Source organism: Nothobranchius furzeri, chromosome 12 (genome assembly GCF_043380555.1).
Source record: "Nothobranchius furzeri strain GRZ-AD chromosome 12, NfurGRZ-RIMD1, whole genome shotgun sequence".
Taxonomy (NCBI): domain Eukaryota; kingdom Metazoa; phylum Chordata; class Actinopteri; order Cyprinodontiformes; family Nothobranchiidae; genus Nothobranchius; species Nothobranchius furzeri.
Genome location: NC_091752.1, coordinates 62,822,331 through 62,843,857, shown reverse-complemented (window position 1 = coordinate 62,843,857; position 21,527 = coordinate 62,822,331). Strand labels below are relative to the sequence as shown.

The following is a 21,527-nucleotide window of genomic DNA, read 5'->3' as shown; positions in this document are numbered from 1 at the left end:
AACGGGCCTGCAGAACAGCAGAAAAAGCTTTTATTTAAATTTGCTGAAGTTGCACAACTCCACAAAGAAAAGACAAGTTTTAGAACATCAATATGAACATAGGATCTCTCAAAGGTACAGCAAAATGTCTCCGGCTCCTCCACAACAAACCCAAACACTAGTCTACACAGAATCAGACCAGAATCCAACAGTTATTGCAGCGAAACCACTTAGAATCAGTGTCTTTGAGTGCATAGAAACTTCCAACTCATCCAACAAATCAACACCAGGACACCTCCATTTGAGACAAGGTGCCTCTCAGGCTAACGCAGCGTCCATCAGAACCAGAGAGGAGGAGCGGTCCAAGTCCGTGATGGAACTCAGGAAAGTTCAGAACAAAAACAGAATGTCACTTTTGCAGCGTGAACTCAGATTGGTTTTGTCCCTCATCCTCTCCCATACTTTGGTGTAATGAAGACAGGGTGAAGTGAAGCAGGCGCAGCGATGCATGGGAGAGTTAGTGTGAAGGAAAGCCTTCTGGTTGTCCTCAGGACGTCACATGAGTCACAGGGGTGGGGCTCCATCCTTGCGTCCTCCTGTCTCTGAGACGTCTCCGGGTCCTGGACCCGTTCAGTCATAGGGGCTAAAGTCCCTCTCTAGGTTTTCAGACTCGTCGTCGTCAGAGAAGAAGTCGTCCTCGTCTATTTCGTCCTCATCGTAGTCTTCGTGCCACTCAGGGACGTACTCTTCATCATACTCATCATCTTCCTCCACCTCCTCGCCCCCATCTTCACCCGTGTAGTTGTTGTTGTCTGAGTCTCCAGACTCTGAAGCTCGGTCCGACTTGGTCCTGAAGGACACAAGAGATCAGTGAGATACAACGTGGGCTAAGGACAGGTGAGGACGAGAGCGTCCAGCTGCAGCACTCACACTTTGTTGGTCTCTGTGTGGTTGGACAGACTGGAGGCCTGGTTGGATTCTGGTTCCTGACTTTTGGACTGATACCCAACCCTGAAGTCCTGAACCAGACAGGAGAAAAAGATCCAGTGAAACGGGATTGGGACTGGACTGAACTAGTTTCGGATCAGCGTGAACTGGTTTTGGAATAGACACCTGTGTTGAATGCTGCAGGATTGCCAGAAGACGCTCCTGGATGCGTCGGATCAATTCCAGTCCCGTGTTCAGGTGTTCTGGTTTCAGCAGTCGGACACATGAGGCCAGGTCGGCGCACTGCAGCAACGTCTCCTCTGAAGACAGAAACCAGTTAACACAATCAGACCAGCCTGGAGAACAGCGGCTCTGGTTGTGATGGGGAATCTCACCCAGCAGGATTTGCAAAGCATTTGTGTGAAGGTCCAGAGCCTCCGTCTGCTGCTCCATGACATCCATCTTCTCCGTCTCCTGGTTGTAGTAGCTGTAGACACAGGAGTACGCCAGCACCTGCAGACAGGAAACAGGGCACCATCAGCACACGGCTCTGACATCATCAGAACCCCCGAAGAAGAGAATGGTACCTTCCGAGCCTGAGCGAGGACTTTACAAGCATCAATGACGAAGGTGAGGGACTTCATCTGCAGGGCTTCATTAATGGATGACACTCTGTTCTCCAGATTAACGGCAAAATCCTGCAACACAAACACACACGCACAGTTTTTTTTTTGTAAAATAAGATTTTCATTTTTGGACCGGATCCTTAGTGGTTCTGGTAAAATGGAGGACACCAGAGGGAGCTAAGCCAGGAGGGCCAGGCTCTGGATGATCACCAAAGGAACAGGCAACATGCCACAACAGTCTCCAGATGTGCAGTAATCCAGATGCTCCAGGAGACCCTGCAGCCATCAGCATCAAAAAAAAGTCTTTGAAGATTAAAATGTAATCGTACTCTTTATTTACGGTTATTATTACGAGGAACAATACAAGTTACCACATTTAATTTCCCTTTGGGAAGAATAAATTATTTTCAAAAGTGAATAAAATTAACAGATGAATAATCCAATGACAGGTTTTGCTAATTCTAACTGTTTAAATAAAAAATGTCACATGACCACTTCAACCTACGTGTCCCTTTCAGAGTAAAAGCATTCCTGCTACTTCTTAAAGGCTACATTCACACTGCAGGTAAAAGTGCATCTAATCCATTTTCCTCCCACATGCGACCCACAGCTGATTTCTTTGTGACAGTGTGAACAGAGCTTCAAATCCCACCACAGAACTTTGAACATGTCCTTGGGAAAGTGGAGGGCATCGAGTCCGAGTGGGCCATGTTTCGTGCTTCTATTGTTGAGGCAGCTGACCGGAGCCGCAGCCGCAGGGTTGTCGGTGCCCGTCGTGGCGGCAACCCCCGAACTTGCTGGTGGACACTGGCAGTTAGGGATGCTGTCAAGCTGAAGAAAAAGTCCTATCAAGTCTTTTTGGCTTGTGGGATTCCAGAGGCAGCTGATGGATACTGGCAGTCCAAGCTGAATGCAGCTCGTGTGGTCGAGGAGTCAAAAACCCGGGCTATGGCTTTCTATTTCAAGTCTTCCATGAAGAACTCCCAAAGGGTGGCTGATAGTGGGTTTCCCATGGCGAAGCATTCTAGTTGTTTGTATATGGTTCCGTTATATGTGAAGAAAGTGGAGTTAGCTACCAGTTCTATCAAATGTGTTATGTCGTCTGCTGTGAGGTTTGTTATTTTATGTTAAGTTTTGTATTGTCTGATCCTGTTAACTACTATGTTAATGGTTGTCTGGGTTGGTTTTTTTTGTGAACAGGGATGTAACATCATGTGAGATCAGTGTGTCGTCTTCTATTGTCACCTTTTTCTATTCTTTAGCTAGTTCTGTGCTGTTTTGACAGTGTTGATCTGCGTTGCCTAATAGCGGACTGATGATTCTGCTCATCTGTGTTGCCGTGTTATGTCAGTGTTCCCATGCTGTCAACTACTGGTCTCAGTGGATTATTCTGCTTATGTATTTTTGGGGTTCCATAGATTCTTGGAAAGATATTTGCTGTTGGAATCCATTGTTTATACATTTTTTCTGTTATTTTTCCTTTTTCCTTCACTGGTTTCAATAATTTTTTATGTTCTTTTATCTTCTGTTGGGTCTTTTTCAAAGTTTTGTTTTTATTGTTTTATTTGTTTTTATTTTTCTTTGTCCATTATTACTGTCGTTCTTCCTTTATCTGCTGGTAAAATACTGTGTCCGTTTTTGGTTACTGATGTTACAGCTGCTCTTTCCTTTTTTGTGATTTTGCTGCGTTGTGTTTAGCCATTTTTTAAAATCCCTACTACATTATTTATATATTATTTATTTATAGGAGGATGCGGGCAGTAGAGGGTGACACCATCCTCTGCTGCCAGCAGATAAAAGCAAGTGACACCACAAACATTGGTTATCTTTGATGATGGCTAGAGATACTAGCTGAAACATGTCAGGTAACATATATATATATATATATTTTTTTTACTTAACTCTGTAAACTGGAGTGCAAAAAAAAAAAAAGGATAATGAAGATAAATATTGAATAAACGTACAAAAGAGAGCCTCTGTTCTCTGTCTGCTGCCCGGGGCTGGAGGCTAGGAGTGGGAGCTGGCCGTCCAGTTGGGGTCTGGGTCGCTTGCTCTGCCTTGGGTGGTGATGCTGGCTCATCATTGCCCCGTTAAGAACGGGATCAGTTCTGGTGTCCAGGACTGGTTGTGACCTTTGCACAACATTACCTGGACCAGTGTGAGTAGGGTGTGTATGGGGAGCGTGAGTATGGAGAGTGTGAGTGGGAGTATGACGTACATTGTTGTTCGTCTTTAGGTTGTATGTGTTTATGTGTGAGAATGAGGGTGGGAGCATATGACTGTCTGTCAGGTGGGGTCTTGGACTCCTCCCTTATCCTGGGACATCTTGTGGCGCTACTTCATATTCACCGGGTCTACATCATCCTAACCCGGGTCATTGACATGAATCTGTTTTGAAACTGAATGCTTGATTGATGAGACGTTCCTCTGGTTCTCATCTTAATCTTCATTTTGCCAGTCTCTTGTTGTCATGGGCTGCTATCATGTTGATGGGAAGGTAGCGCTGGCCAGCCATTGGCATCTGTGATTTCTAGATATGAAGCTGTGGATGGAGCAGCTTGTCCTTCTCTCATTCCCCAGGGACGTGATTTACTCTTTGGCTTGGCACCAAGGGTATTCCAAGGAGGACTGTTCACAGATTTATCAAGAGGCAGAATGCCCTCTGACCTCTCTGTTGGAGTGGTTGCTGCTTAATGGCTGTGTGCCACTGTCCGTTTGTCCAGCGACCTGAGTAAATGAGAGCAGTAGCGGTTTTAGGCACGGGCAGACAGGGCAGTTGCCCGGGGCAGCATTTTTTCATGACACAAAAGGGGCGCACAAGCGCTGAGTGAAAAATAAAAAAGAAAGAAATCTGTGCCGCACCGAGCTTTTCTACTATCTGTCATATGACAGTGTCTGAATTGGAAACAGCAAGTTGGCGCCCCCTGCAGCTGCAGGCGCTCCTGCTGACTGAGAGGGTTCAGGTGCTCCGTGTGTGTATGAAGAAGAGGCAGGGGAGGGGTGCGGCGGGGGAATTCACCTCTGGGTCTTTCCCAAATGAAATGAGCGGGTAGGGGCTGAATCAACTGTATTAACATGGCTAAAGTCAATCACATCTTGATGTTCTTCCAGTTAACGCACATTTCATTCATAATATCATAAACACAGGTTTATCATTCTTTCAGGTGTTTCTGAATTGTGTGAAATGGCCAAATAAAAAAAGGAAAAACAAAACGATTTTGTGGTCACCCCCCCATCAAGGTCAAATGGTTTAGTCCTGACTAAAGGAAATTTATTGAGTCAAGAGCCAAACAGAAGAGATGAACATAAAAAGGCTAAAACCACCAGGTACCCCATTCAGGAAGAAAAAAAAAAAAAAAGAGGAGAAAGATAAAGGTATGTACGCGCTCATGATGCATGTTTTCAACTTTTTTGAACCAGTTAACTGGGATTTTAACGGTTAAATTCGGTCAACTAGTTGCTAACAGAGCTAATAGGGCTGAAATATTGAAACGAATATTCAAATGGTTCGAAAAAAGTCCTTGAATCGTTTTTTACTGATTCAAACTAGGATTTGTTAAATGCTCGCTGCAGCCTGTGGCCTGCCTGAACAACAACAAACACATGTTGATCATGTTCACATAATAATAAATAAAACAACTCTACAAGCAGAAGAAAACTCCCCAGTCACCACTAACTATCCTGTTTATTTATTGCAGATGGCTGCACTGATTATTTTTTACATGATTTGTTCTGTAAAAGTTGGCATTTTTGGTAGTCTACAGTTTTTTTATGTCAGTTTAAATTACAATTTCAGAGGCAATTCTAAAATATTATGGATCGTGATAAAGATCTATTGGAGATCTACCCCAACTTTTGGACTGCTCTGTCAGTCACTGTGGCTCAAGCTGAGAGGAGCTTTTCAAACAACTATGTTTCAGGGGCGGCTCACTAACCTGGCTCTGATTAGTATCAATCACTCAGTAGGGGAGCAGATTTCATATGATGACATTATTGATGACTTTGCATCAAGGTTGGGTTTTAATTTTAGTTTGTGTTTTCTGTTCTAAGTGCAATGCTGTAGTGATTATCTTTAGTTTGTTATGTGTGAAATATTTATGCTATTTAGAATATTTATTATATATTATGTTCAAATATTCTTAATAGTTAGTTATAGTTTGTTTTTGTATTTTTGATTCTATATATTTTGATACAGTATATAATGTATATTGCTTTACATTCTGACAACTTCATAGTAATTAATGTAAATATGTGCAACTTAGAAAAATGAATGTTTAATAGTCGTTCTAATAAAACATGCCTGTTTGTAGAAAACATGCGTGTGTTCATGCAGGTGGTAGTGGTGGTGTGTGTGTGTGTGTGTGTGTATGTGGCGGGGGGCACGCGCTCAGAGGGGGCCTCGCCCGGGGAGTAATTCCATGTAGAACCGCCACTGGATGTGAGGGTGTCGTGATTTCCAAACAATCCATTTACTTCCCAGTTGACTTGTAGTCGAGAGATTTTTGTTTCAAGAACTGTGATATTTTTGGGAAGTCGCCTGAGGAAAAGGAAGCCATCGTGTTGCGGTAGATCTGCTGGGAGATTTCAGCTGGTCACAAATCAAGGTCGTAGTAAAAAATACTGTTGTAGATTTCTCTGTCAATTAGATCCCAGCGATTTATAGGAGTCCAGTGGTCACTGAGTAGAAAGGTTGGTAGGAAAACGGCAATCTCAGTGAAAAAGAAAATAAAGAGAAGAAATGTAATCAAGCAGGAGTGAAGCAGACAAGCGTCTGCACTGTAGTGAAGCTAGTTAAGTAACGGAGTGTGTTTGTCAACATGTGCTCCTTTTTTCTTGTTAGTTCGGCTCCTTGTATGTTTCTGCGAAAATGTAAGCCTGAAGTCAGGAGCATTTTTGTTCAATAAATCCTTTATTTGCCTGTCACGTGTTCTCCATGTTACGCCTGGTCTCCTAGACGTCTGGATCGTAACACAGCTCACAACAGGATACTTGGCATGGATGAACTGTAACCCCAAGATTCCACTACCTCCGCTCCGCCCCCGCCTTCCGCAGCCGCTCGCTTCCAAACTCAATTTTTACTGCTACCCGCTCTACAACGGCTCCGCTCCGGTGCGGAGACCTGAGGTGGGCAAACAAGCATGCGCAGGATTTTCGAGATCTTGCGATACAGTCCGAGCAATAAACGCGGAAGTTAGATCCAAACACCCGTTGTGTGGGAGAAGCATCGAAATGAACTGTTTAATCTGCCCATCATTTGTGTTGAGAGATCAGCAGTGTTTGGATCAACAAAGTGTGACTACTTTGATAGTAGAAACTGTATTTATGGCTTACTTTTGTGCATTTAAAGTTCAGCCGCCATTGATAGCTGTTAAAAGTTGTTAAACCTGTTCATATGAAACAAAAAATGTTTTTTTTAATCGATTTATTGTGAAATAACGTAAGTTGTGCTTGCTCCCTTTCCTGTTGGGCGGTTGTGATTTCTGTCCATTGACTGCGGAGGTGCTCCGGCGTCCGGCAAAAATAGAATCGATCCTATTTTTGCCGGATGGCGGAACGGCGGGCGGCGCACTGCGCCGCACGGCCGCAGTAGTGGAACAGCTCTGATTGACTACAACGGGACCGATTTCGCTGCGGAGTTCGTGCCGGAGCGGAGCGGAGGTAGTGGAATCTTGGGGTAAGTGAAGTCCTTCAGTTCACATCTCCACCTATCCTAGTTCCAACTGCGCTGAGTGGGACTTCTTGTCCTCTTCTGCACATGTGGGTCGCTTTAGGGCCGTGAACGCTAGAGTGTGTTTGGTGTCACATCATTATTATGTGAACCACCACACAAAAAAATCTGAATTGAGCATTAAGACCTGCAGCGTGAACATAACCTTGGTGAGAGTGGAAAAGTGAATGACACAGTTATAGGTTTGGGTCTGTTATGGACTCAGACAGTACCTTGGCTTGATGGTGGAACGTGCATCTCTCATTGTAGTCCTGGAACTTCTTCTCCTGCCGAGCAGCTTTGCTCACCTGCGGGAGACAAACATGACTCACCATTAGAATACCGCTCTAAGGAGCTCAGAAGCCAGAGGGTTTTAGTCTTTAAGGCCGAGATGTTGATTCATCATTTTGTTCCAATATAAAGCATGCAGAAAATAATGAAACCACAAGTAAACTAGTTGCTTGTCTTCGAAAAAATTAAAGGGGTCATCATGTCACAATGTGTGAACGCACCATGGCGGAGCAGTTGTAGTAATCTTTGTGGGTCGGTTTCCAGGGTTTGAGACAGCGCCAACAGAAACCATGATTACATTTGGCACAGGTCATGCTGAGAATGAATGAGAAGCTTCATCATCATCATCATCATCACAACCACCATCACCATCGTCATGACCACCACCATCATCATCATCATCACCACGGCCATGATCATCATCACATTCACCACCACCTTCATCGTCACCATTATCATCATCATCACAGCCATCATTATCACCATTACAGCCTCCATCATCACCATCATCACGACCAGTATCACCTTGACCACCACCATCATCATCATCACCACCATCATCATCATCATCATCACCATCACCACCTCCATCATCATCATCATCATCACCATTATCACCATCATCATGACCACCATCATCATCATCACCACGGCCATGATCATCATCACCTTCACCACCACCTTCATCGTCACCATTATCATCATCATCACAGCCATCATTACCACCATTACAGCCTCCATCATCACCACCATCACGACCAGTATCACCTTCACCACCACCATCATCATCATCATCACCAACATCACCACCATTATCACCATCATCATCATCACCACGATCATCATCACCTTCACCACCACCATCATCATCATCATCATCACCATTATCACCATCATCATGACCACCATCATCATCATCACCATTATCACCATCATCATGACCACCATCATCATCATCATCATCACCACGGCCATGATCATCATCACATTCACCACCACCTTCATCGTCACCATTATCATCATCATCACAGCCATCATTATCACCATTACAGCCTCCATCATCACCATCATCACGACCAGTATCACCTTGACCACCACCATCATCATCATCATCACCAACATCACCACCATTATCACCATCATCATCATCACCACGATCATCATCACCTTCACCACCACCACCACCATCATCATCATCACCATTATCACCATCATCATGACCACCACCATCATCATCATCACCACCATCACCACCTCCATCATCATCATCATCATCACCATTATCACCATCATCATGACCACCATCATCATCATCATCATCACCACGGCCATGATCATCATCACATTCACCACCACCTTCATCGTCACCATTATCATCATCATCACAGCCATCATTACCACCATTACAGCCTCCATCATCACCACCATCACGACCAGTATCACCTTCACCACCACCTTCATCGTCACCATTATCATCATCATCACAGCCATCATTACCACCATTACAGCCTCCATCATCACCACCATCACGACCAGTATCACCTTCACCACCACCTTCATCGTCACCATTATCATCATCATCACAGCCATCATTACCACCATTACAGCCTCCATCATCACCACCATCACGACCAGTATCACCTTCACCACCACCATCATCATCATCATCACCAACATCACCACCATTATCACCATCATCATCATCACCACGATCATCATCACCTTCACCACCACCACCATCATCATCATCATCACCAACATCACCACCATTATCACCATCATCATCATCACCACGATCATCATCACCTTCACCATCATCATCATCATCATCATCACCATTATCACCATCATCATGACCACCATCATCATCATCACCATTATCACCATCATCATGACCACCATCATCATCATCATCATCACCACGGCCATGATCATCATCACATTCACCACCACCTTCATCGTCACCATTATCATCATCATCACAGCCATCATTACCACCATTACAGCCTCCATCATCACCATCATCACGACCAGTATCACCTTGACCACCACCATCATCATCATCATCACCAACATCACCACCATTATCACCATCATCATCATCACCACGATCATCATCACCTTCACCACCACCACCATCATCATCATCATCACCATTATCACCATCATCATGACCACCACCATCATCATCATCACCATCACCACCTCCATCATCATCATCATCATCACCATTATCACCATCATCATGACCACCATCATCATCATCATCATCACCACGGCCATGATCATCATCACATTCACCACCACCTTCATCGTCACCATTATCATCATCATCACAGCCATCATTACCACCATTACAGCCTCCATCATCACCACCATCACGACCAGTATCACCTTCACCACCACCTTCATCGTCACCATTATCATCATCATCACAGCCATCATTACCACCATTACAGCCTCCATCATCACCACCATCACGACCAGTATCACCTTCACCACCACCATCATCATCATCATCACCAACATCACCACCATTATCACCATCATCATCATCACCACGATCATCATCACCTTCACCACCACCATCATCATCATCATCATCATCATCACCACGGCCATGATCATCATCACATTCACCACCACCTTCATCGTCACCATTATCATCATCATCACAGCCATCATTACCACCATTACAGCCTCCATCATCACCACCATCACGACCAGTATCACCTTCACCACCACCTTCATCGTCACCATTATCATCATCATCACAGCCATCATTACCACCATTACAGCCTCCATCATCACCACCATCACGACCAGTATCACCTTCACCACCACCATCATCATCATTATCACCAACATCACCACCATTATCACCATCATCATCATCACCACGATCATCATCACCTTCACCACCACCATCATCATCATCACAAACATCACCACCACCACCATCATCACCATCATCTTCATTCTCATCATCATCACCACCACCACCACCATCATCACCATCATCTTCATTCTCATCACCACCACCACCACCACCACCATCATCATCATCATCATCACCACCATCATCATCACCAACATCACCACCACCACCATCATCACCATCATCTTCATTCTCATCACCACCACCACCACCACCACCATCATCATCATCATCATCACCACCACCACCTCCATCATCACCATTATCATCATCATCACCACCATTATCATCATCATCATCATCACCACCACCACCACCACCACCATCATCATCATCACCACCACCACGACCTGCATCATTATCACCATCCTGACGTACTGTAGACAGCCTTCATTCTTCTCAATTTGAGACTGACAGCTTGGGCAGCGCTTGGAGATCAGTTTGGCAAGATGTTTGCTTTGGGCCTCCATGCTCATCCCCTCATAGAACCCTCCATCATCCATCCACTGAGACATATGGCTGCAGCTGGCTGGGTAATGGGCCTGAAATAACAGAACACATACCTTTAAAATGTTGACCATTAAGACTTCAACAGTTTTCTGACTTGAATGTTTTCCTTCTACAGTTTTATCACAGAGCTGCTGAACTCCCAGGAGTAACTTGTACTCTGTGAAAAAGCACTCCAAGATAAAGATCCCATGTCCAGTGGGAATCCATACTCACACTGCTGATACTAAAATAATGTTTGATGTCAAAATAAATTATTATTTTATCTAGAAAAGAAAATGAAATAACTGCTTTTATGTCATCTGAATTTAAGTTCAGCCTAAAAGGGACAGGACATTTTAAAAGTATCAAATTAAAGTTCGTTCGGAGGTTGAGCCAAACATGTTTTTTTAAGTTCTTTGCACTAAATCCCTTTAATATAAAGTAATTTCAGCAGTTGTATTCTTGACATTTCCAGTACCTTCCAGAATGAGTCAAGTCAGCACTCTGTCACTTTAAAGGTCAATGATGTAAGAATGATATTAAAAATGTTTTTTCTTCTTCTTCTGATTATTAGCACCGTGAGCTCATTATGAGCCTGTTACCTTCTTTACCCGATATTAGAGTAAAACTAAAACTTCTTAGGGTTGCAAGGAAAATCTGCTGGGCTCCTCCTTCTATTGGCATACATCTTTTTTCACAACTCGGTTGCTTTTTGCGGGCTAGTGCTGAATTACAAATGCCAATGCAGCCGTGTTTGCCAGTGCCCATCTGGCAACCCTGTGGGCTGTGGGTGAGACAAATAAATGTTTATGCAACTGTGTGATTACGCCCATGTGTGAATAAAACTATGCAACGAAGCTGAGGGATTTTGAGTCAGCTTGGAAACACACACACGCCGTTGTGTGTTCCACCTGGCTCCCTTTCTGCTGAAGCGTAATCTGAAAAACAAAACGGTTTTCCAACCTGAGTTCTTGGTCCATGTTAATAAGATAAAATTTACCCAACATCTTGGTGGCCCGTACGGGGATTGCAACATGTCCATTCGAAAACCAAAATCACTTTTTAACGCTGCCGCAATTTTGACACATGGGCCTATTCTTGTGTCAACAGGGGGGATGGAACAGCTAATAAACAAGTACTTTCAATCATACAATTTAATAACCGTCTTAAAAATGTTTTTGCAAGATTGTCTGTAATTCTGTTTCAGAAAACATGAGGGAAAACAATTTAGCAACTTCTGAGTCGCAATCCTCATCCGCCTCCAAATTAGACCAGAATCACAAATATTTCAACTCAAATTCAATGCGGAGGCCTTTATAAATGAAACTCATACACACACAACCAGACGGTAAACCTGACCAGAACCAATATTCCACAGTCTAGTCCTCTTTTCTTTTAAATTAATGTGCTGTTTTATTTACATTAAGTTCTGTCTGTTACAGACTACAATGAGTGTGAAAACACGAACATTACGGATTTAATTTGGAATTTAAAAAAAAAAATTTTTTTATATAGCACATTTAAAACGTAGCATGGGAGCTGCCCAAAGTGCTGCACAGGCTAAACCAAAACACAACCAATCCAAGCAACTAAAACAGAAGATAAAAAGCAGATAAAACATGAGGAATACCAAGAACACATTAAAACACTAAAACGAGTCACTGTCTAAAAGCCACATCATAGAAGTGGGTCTTTAAACGAGATTTAAAAACCGCCAATGATGGAGCCTGCCGAACTATAATGGGTAACGAGTTCCACAGCTTTGGGGCAGCATGGACAAATGCTCATTTGTTCAAATCATCGGACTTCATGACTGACGTGCATCTTCTCTTAACTTGCCAAAAGAAAATAATCTTCCTGATAACCACAAATCTCAGACTGTTGATAATTTGCTCTGATTCCGTGACATAGACATTTTTTCCAATAATTCATCAGAGATAATCTCTGGTCTCTGCAGCAGCTACCTGCAGGAGTGCTTCTACCCAGCCTTTTAATGGATCTGCACACTGGAAGCTGGAAGCAGCTGCAATACAAACATTAGGTCATTTTTTATTATTGTGATATTTGTGCTGAACTAAAATGCCAGACAGAATGAAATGTTGTCCTTAATACCGGTTTATTAGAGTAGCGTAAAAAATGGCTGAGATAACTTTGAGGTTCTGAACAACGTCTCAGGAACAGTAGTAACATTAGGCTACATCACAATCAGAGGTCAAATCACTGGGGAGCTAAGGGGAGCCCGGCTTACCCGGAAGGGTGACAAGCTTCCCTGGAAGCCCTTAACTCACTCACCCAGGGGAGCCTGAAAAAAAACCTGGTTCTACTTATATTATATTATTTATGTGCACTCTCCGGGGATTCTTTGGAGCTGAGAGGACGCAGAGCGCTGATTGTTGCGCTCCAGACAGCTGCATCCAGCGCACGGCTACAGTAACATTCTCAAAGTGTCGCCACCCCAAAAAATAATTCACACACTATCATTTATACCCTTTGGGATTATTCTATCCGTGGATATACAAACTGCTACTGTTTCTGCTTCAAATTATTCCCTCCACGTGGATATCTTAATGATCTGCTGACTGCTGAATTGTGTGCTTTCAAAGGAAATTACCCTCTGCCTGGGATCCTATACATTGATCTCTCGATGGGATCCTTCAGGACTCTAGTTGTTCAACGCCAGGTGGTCTCTGATCGGACCACCGTGCCCTTGAAAAGGGGGGTCTGTAGCATCATGAAGGAACCGTTTTCTGACCTAAAGGTCCCCTCTCCTCAGGAAGAACTAATCTCCTTCAGCTCAAGGCCTCTTGATGCCTCTGCATCTAAACTGCTTTAACTAGCTATTTGCCTCCCCCTACAGCTCAAGAGAAAGAAGATCAAAACTTTTTCTTCTATTAAATAATGATCAAATACCTGTTAGTCCAAATAATCATGTAAAACTCAATGTTAAATCAATCTGTGAAATGAGAATATTAATTACTTGATATTATAATCCTATGATAGTATTTTAATAAGTAATACTTTTAAACTACACACTAGACTGATTACACGTAATGTTAATCACATGACACATTCCTTTGTCTCTGCAATCAGAGCTTTCCTTTCTGACGCGTGGCGTGATCTGTGAGGTGTTTATATTTGTTGTCCAATTTTGATTCAACCATAAATCAAAACATCTGAATTATAAAACTAATTCCCACGTCACCATAAACTCAGTCCAAACGTTCTAGAGCTGCGAGCCGGCCACTCGTAACTTTTTAACCACAAAGAACCTAACGACAAGCTGGAAAATAAACCTGTTGCAAGCTCCACCTGAAGCAATGCTCCTTCAGAGTAAAAGCTGAACTCACTGACCCTTCAGGGTCCCGCTGACGCTGTCAACCAACTGCCGCTTACCTGGAGGCATTCCAAGACTAGTCTGTCGTACTGTACACTGTTTCATCGGCTAAGGTACCAAAGAGGGGTTCGAGAACCTGGCATTCTGGATCTACACGGAGGTCTCCGCAAGGGTATGTAGCTCAGCAAGATAGCGTCTGAATGTGGTTTTTGAAACTCCGACTATAGTTTAGAGCAAAACCTTCGCTCCCACACAGAACTAAGGCTTCTCCGGAAACGAGAGTTCTGATAACAACATTCCTCCTTTACACCCTCCATTTTGCCTCATTCACCTAGATGCATTCATCACAGTGTTTAGAGTTAAAGTTAAGAGTTAGCCTTGTTTTGAATTGTTTAGAAATAAATCTTCTTAAACTTTTAAACTAGTCTCTCTCTCTCTTTTTGACTGGGTTATTACGAAGTGTTACCTAATCCCTGCAATAAAAAGTTCCGATCTTCTGATTAAAGGTAGTATTCAAAGATACATCAAATTGATTCCATATTTTCTATGGAATCTCACCATTGTTGGTTTCCTACATAAGATGTAACTATTGATACTCTACACCATTATATCTGCGAACTACCTCATTCCTATTCCCTTATGTACTTTACTAACTCAATGTAATACTGTCTGTTTGCAATAACCTGTAACATTTAGGGTGGTCTAAGCAGGTCTACATAGACAATGAAGCTCCATGTCTCAATAAGATTTGCTTGTATAAATAAAGGTTTTGAATGGAAGAATAACCGTTCCAGAACTTTAGATTCTTACAAACTCAGATCTGACTCAGACATTTGGATTCTTACAGATGATCAGCTGATGTAAACAAAATGTGTCCATCTGAGGAGAAGGAGTCTGATTCTGCAGTGCTCTGGCTACAGGTGTGTGTGTGTGTGTGTGTGTGAGACCACAGACCTCGGGGAAGTTGCAGCTGAAGCAGGAGGACCAGCAGCACCTGGAGCAGGTCCCCATGCTGCCCATGTTCTCCTTGCAGAGGATCTGGTCACAGCCCTGCGGGTTGGTGCACCATGTCAGGTTGGAGCAGCTCTCCACGTAGCCTCGAAGCAGTGCCTTCTCGTACTGACCAATGAGAGCACAGCATTAGAGACCCAATCCAATCCAGATTTATTTATATAGCACATGTAACAACAGCATGACAGCTGACCAAAGCGCTTGACTTAAAAAGCAAACAAGATAGAATAGTCAAATCAAGAGGAAGAAAAGAAGTGAGTAAAACAACACAAGGGAAATATCTGGTAATGGCTAAAAACTTAATTAAATAAACTAAAAATGTGCTAAAAACAACATAAAAATACTAAAAACATTTAAAAAGAGAGAACAAAGTGCAAAACGATAAACCTTGTTAACAATCAGGCCAGCTACAGTTCTGTCCATAGGATCGTGTACCAAAGTGATGGTGAAGTGGGGGCTTTTGAGAGCAGATTTAAACAGATATACAGATGTGGCCGAACAAACCGACAGTGGCAGGCTATTCCAGAGCTGCGTGAACAAATGCATGTTCACCACGAGTCTTGTACCGCATTTTTGGAACACACAGCAAGAGTTTGTCAGCCGAGCAAAAAGACCTAGAGGGAATATAGGAATCGAGTTCTGCTAGATAACCGGGAGCCATGTTATGTACGATTCTGTAAGTAAAAAGAAGAATTTAGAACTCCACCCTGTAAGTCACTGGGAGCCAGCACAGCTCAGCTAGAGATGGGGTGATGGGACAATTTTTCTTTCCATCAATGCATTTTTTCCCTCATTTACAGTGAAGGAGATAACGGTGCAGCGTGCATGGCTCTGGTGTTAATCACATTTAATTTTCCTGTTTTCAACAATCTTCACAAGAAGGTAAAACAGTTACATGACAGGGTTTGTACTGACTGGATATTTCCTGTATTTGATGGTTTGTTTTGACAGGAAAACCTCAAGCCTGCAGATGCGCTGACATTTTTATCGTTTCTCACATCGTGAAGGTAGCTAAGGCAATCAAGATAAGATTCCCATCAGAACATCTGAGCTGGACACAGCTCATCGCAGCTCGCTGTCTGCATGCATGTAAGGTGGACAGCGAGCTGAAGATGTGGAGATCGGGGGCTTGGAGAGCGTTGGTCACTGGCAGCTGCAGAACCAGAGCCATGCAAGAAGGTTCCTCCCACTGAAGCTCCATTGTCCAAACCCTGTCTCTCAGAGAGACTTGTCACTTGGAAAATGTTCCTAATGATGAACCTGTGGCTGAATAGCGCTTGTTCCTGTCTCCAATGTGGCGACGCATCCATGTGTCCTGTCTGAGAAAACGTCCAGAACCCCACATCCTCTTCAGCTCAGAAAGCTCCTATAGAGACATCTGATTACACACAAGCAGGTGACCTGTACACCTGGTCAGGTTTACAGACAATCTTTACATTTAGAATTGGCATACAGATAAAACTGAATGCAGTAAAATAAAAAATATTTTAATTAAATATTCATTAATTATCTTACAAGCAAAGAACCGCATGCGGCTCCAGAGCCATGGGTTGCCGACCCCTGACCTAGACTGATCACCGTGGGGCTAACATTTAAAGGAAGAGGAGGGCCGATAGCCTGTCTCATCCTCATTTCAAGTGAGGAAATTGAAGGATAGCCATGCTCTGATGTCTGAAAGGTAATCATTCAGAGAGCTAAAGGACCCAGGTTGATCCAGCGAGAGGTAAACCTGACAATCATCGGCGTACAGATGATAATGTAGGGAGTGTTTTGCAAAGATAGAGCCAAGGGGTAACATGTATATGGTGAATAATAGTGGCATAAGGATTGATCCCTGTGGAACACCCCATGGAAGAGGAAGATGAGTAGTTACCAATGGGGACACAGACAGATCTCTCAGTCAGGTATGATTTAATCCATCCTAATGCATAGCCGTCTATGCCAACCCATGATGCTAATCTACCCACTCAGCTGATGCTCTGTAACTAAGCCGGGTGATGGCCTTACCTTGGCGATGGTGTCCTTGTCAGTGAGGATACTAAGGAAGAACTGGGATGTGGGCTGAGCCTGGCAGTCTGTTATTGGACAATTGCAGTTCATGACCAGATTCTGTTCAATCCGGGCCGTCAGGTACTCCTGCCAGCAGGACTGCATGACAAATACAAACTATCACAGCTACACAATCACAGAGAGCAGAAAAAATTGTCACAGACGGGTTCTGACCCGGCAGCAGTAGTGCATGCAGCTCAGGGTCAATGCTGGATCGGCATCACCCTCCTGAGGGCTCAGGCAAACCGGGCAGGTAGAGGTGGGGCTTGGTGGCGGCTGGGGGTTTTTAGACTTCAGCCCAGCGGCCATGATGAGCGCATCGGAGTCGTCTGTGAAGCGATGCACCAGCAGGTCCACATTCCACTTACAGTGAATCAGGAGGTGCTCGGCCCGGTCCAAATCCAGACTCAGAGTTTCAGAAATCTGACAGAGGTAGAGAAAGAGTGTTGCTGTGGTAACAGGCGCTGTTCACATGATCTTCTAGGAGATAGCAGTGTAACGGAATGAAATGACGGTTTTCCACCTAAAAGTCATTTTGCCCCTCTCCTCAGCAAGAACTAGTCTGCATGAGATATTGCCTCAAGGTCTCATGCATTTGCTCTAAACTGTTTTCCTTTCCAGCTCAAGAGAAGAATGAAGAAAGGACTCTTTTTAATAAATCAAAGAACTCTATTTTTAATAAGCTAATCAAACAAAGTGTTAGTCAATAATAAAATGTGAACCAATTTGTGAAATCAAAATATTAATTACTTTATTATAATCCTATAGAATATAATACGTAATATGACTTTAAATGTTTCCACTAGGAATGATCTCACGTAGCATTAAGAGACGACACATTGCTTTTACTGATCCAATCAGAATCTGCCAGATCTGACGGAGGCGTGGTTTTGGTAAATCTGTCATCTTTTCATTCGACCATAAACCAAAACATCCGAAGTATAAAACTATGCCCACGTCATCTTTAACGCCAGTTCAAAGCGTTCTAGAGAAGTTGGCGGAGTGGCCAATCCGTAACTCGCCTCTTCAGCCGAAAGAACCAACGACAAGCTGGAAAACCTGTTGCTGTAACAACCGCTGCAACGGGTCCTTTCAGAATAACAGCTGAACCATCACGACCTCGTTTTGGGTCTTGTTAGATGCCGATAAACTGTCGTGACCCGCAAGTATCTCAAGACTGGACTGGTCAGCTGCCGCGGCTGTTTCTACAGGCTTCAGCTCCACAAAGGTCAAGCTGGACCTTTACACCTCCTGATCTAGACGGGGACTTCCACAAGGGTGCGCAGACCGACAGAATGGCGTCTAATGTGTTTATGAATCTCCTAACCAAAGCTTAGCGTGAAGACATCACCTTCACTCCCATCAGAACTAATCGTTTCTTCGGATTTGCTGGTTCTGAGCAACATTCCACACTACACCATTCTCCGTCTCATTCACCTTAGGGACACCATACATTTAGTGTTAAAGTTAGTTTAGTTTTAATTTGTTTGGTAATAAATCTTTAAACTTTTAAAACTTGACTCTCTCTTCTGTTGTCTCTCAGTCAATACGAAGTGTTACATAATCCCTGCAATAAAAAGTTCCAATCTTCTGGTTAAAAGTACCCAAAGGTCCATCAGATTGATTCCATAGTTCCTGTGGAATCTCATGTCTCATGGTTCATTAAATAACATGTAAATTAACCCAAAAGCGGGGCTCAGCCTTAGAGATAGGGTGAGGAGCTTAGACATTCGGGAGGGGTGCTGAGTAGAACCGCTGCTCCTCCGGATCGAAAGGAGCCAGTTGAGGTGGTTTGGGCATCTGGTCAGGATGCCTCCTGGACGCCTCCTTGGGGAGGTGTTTCGGGCATGTCCTGCCGGCAGGAGGCCCCCGGGTTGACCCAGGACACGTTGGAGAGGTTACATCTCCAATCTGGTCCAGGAACGCCTTGGGATCCTGCCGGAGGAGCTGGTGGAGAAGGCCGGGGAGAGGACGGTCTGGAGCTCCCTAGTTGGGATGCTACCCCCGCGACCTGGACCCGGATAAGCGGAGGAAGACGATGACGATGTAAATTAACCCTTTACAGCAGGGATTCATCTGAATGTTCCTGAATCCAAATGACCTGATGTTCTGAACACATTCAGCCAAGCGGGCGGGGGCGGGGCCGGGCCCATACAACCATAACATAATCTTCTATAAATAACAATAGGAACACGCGTTTGCATGGACTTGGTTTAATACTGTCCAACAAAAAATGTAAAATGCCAGACATGTTCACAGACCTGCTTCTCCTCTAAACATGCAATCGCAATTAAAGAGATTTCATGAAAACTACAAACTTCTGAATGTGGACCGTGCCACTGACATTTTTTCCGTGATCTCTGCTGCCTGCTTTCTTATTGATCTGGACACCAGAAGCGTTAGGGATGCTAGTTTAAACGGGAGGTTCTCGTTCACCAGACGGTGGCTTATTTTAAGGAGTGCAGCAAAAAGCTGCTTCAGCCAGCGGCACAAGCTTTAACAGAGTCACACACAAAAAGACCTGCGCCAGACCTGCTGCACAGTCCTCTGCATTAGCTGACGAACTTCCTCCTGGGTCATCGTCCGGCCCATGGAAAACAAAACAGAGTCCAGAACACCATCTTCAAATCGTTGTGGGACCGGTACCAGACTGTGAACATACAACACACACATTATGGAAAAAAAAAAAAAAAAAATGACCTGAATCCTCAAGTCAGACATGGACTGATTCCTGCAGGAGGAGATGACTGAATGAATGCATTAAAACATTTACAGAAACCATTAGCGTGTGTGTGTTCCTCCTCAGGCGGCAAGGGCGTAGGAACGAATTTTGGAAATCTAACAAACCTGTTGTAGGCCAATATATAGGTCAACCTCACTGAAAACAATACATGTAATGATTATTTCTGATTCTAATGTGTCACTGAGTGTTTCATGCAGGCTGAACATGAACATAGTCTCCTACCGCTATCTCCTGCATTAGCTTCTGATAGAAAATCTGAGAAGACAGTGAAACTCTAGGATTAGAAAATCCTGACAGATGTGACTCAGGGCGGAAGGCAAAGCCCAGAAAGACAAGAAAAAAACTTTTATAGCCCAGTTCACTAACATTTTTTTTGATCAGGGACCCATGAGCCAGCCAGAAGGGGAGGAGACTTAGGCTCCCCATTAGCCAGATCCAGGTGATTACCGGCCAGCGTGGACGTTTTAATTAGGGCTGTCGCGGTAACCGCAAAAATGAAATATCGCAATATGAAGAAGGCCACCGCGCTGCATCATGGGCCACCGCGATTACTGAACTTGGTTCAACTCAATGATGCATGTTGAGAAGGATGGCTGCACTGGTACCAAAACGAAACGTTACTTCGCTCCTTTGGGAGCGCTTTGGTTTTCAGTACGTCAGCTGCTGCGCAGCCAGAGTCCTTGGCCGAGACGGAGCTGCCACCAGCGGCAAAAAAATAATAATAAACGCTCGGAGACCTGCTGAAGTCCCGGACAAGCACTGCTTCTGCAACCGTCCCGAAGAGAGTTTGAGCCGAGCTGGAGCTCACTCGCTACCTGCAGGAGGAATGCATCCACCCTAAAGAAACCCCCCTGACATGGTGGGGCAACAACCGGGAGAGATTCCCTTTGCTCGCCTGAGTCGCACGCAGGTACGTGTGCGTTAGTGCAACGAGCGCTCCATCTGAGAGGGTTTTCAGTGTTGCTGCAAATGTTGCCACCCGTCTCAGATCCTCTCTCAAACCGTATATGGCTAACATGCTGGTTTTCCTTGTAGGTAACAAGGACGTGACCGAGCTATAAATCACCGTCATTCGTGTGTGTGAAAGTGAAATGATAGTGCGCCCGCCCCCCGGCGCGCCCGGTACATGTAATTTTTTATGCTTTATTTTAAACAACTAAACAAAATGGGGACTTGTTTCTTATTTGTTAGACGCTGCAGCCAAATTTGCATTTAAAAGTTTAACCTCCTCCTGAATTTTGTTGTTTTTAAGTTCAGTCGGACTCCGACTGTCGGAGAAACAAACGTTACTGCGATCTGTGTTGTTACTGCCCTTTGATCTGCATTCAGTAAAGTGTTATTAAAGAAGGCACGGCAATTTTTAACCTTTTTTAAATGTGTAAACATTATGTTTAGATAGTACTGCAATAAAAAAAGGACTGCAATAATATCGC

At 44.0% G+C, this 21,527-nt stretch overlaps 1 protein-coding gene across 5 annotated transcripts in view; it reads right to left on the bottom strand.

Moving 5' to 3' along the window:
• Window positions 1-21,527, bottom strand: part of LOC107376413 (cullin-9) — an 83,128-nt gene continuing 61,601 nt past the window's right edge. For all 5 annotated transcript variants that reach the window (XM_070542802.1, XM_070542804.1, XM_070542805.1 and 2 more), the window contains 12 exons: window positions 19,884-20,001; window positions 17,526-17,774; window positions 17,310-17,450; window positions 15,246-15,410; window positions 10,847-11,010; window positions 7,752-7,845; window positions 7,473-7,547; window positions 1,494-1,604; window positions 1,302-1,419; window positions 1,093-1,226; window positions 910-998; window positions 1-829 (listed from right to left, as the gene is read on the bottom strand). In XM_070542802.1, coding sequence (XP_070398903.1) covers window positions 610-829; window positions 910-998; window positions 1,093-1,226; window positions 1,302-1,419; window positions 1,494-1,604; window positions 7,473-7,547; window positions 7,752-7,845; window positions 10,847-11,010; window positions 15,246-15,410; window positions 17,310-17,450; window positions 17,526-17,774; window positions 19,884-20,001 — 1,678 coding nt within the window. In that variant the 3' untranslated portion in view covers window positions 1-609. The remainder of the gene's footprint in view (window positions 830-909; window positions 999-1,092; window positions 1,227-1,301; window positions 1,420-1,493; window positions 1,605-7,472; window positions 7,548-7,751; window positions 7,846-10,846; window positions 11,011-15,245; window positions 15,411-17,309; window positions 17,451-17,525; window positions 17,775-19,883; window positions 20,002-21,527) is intronic.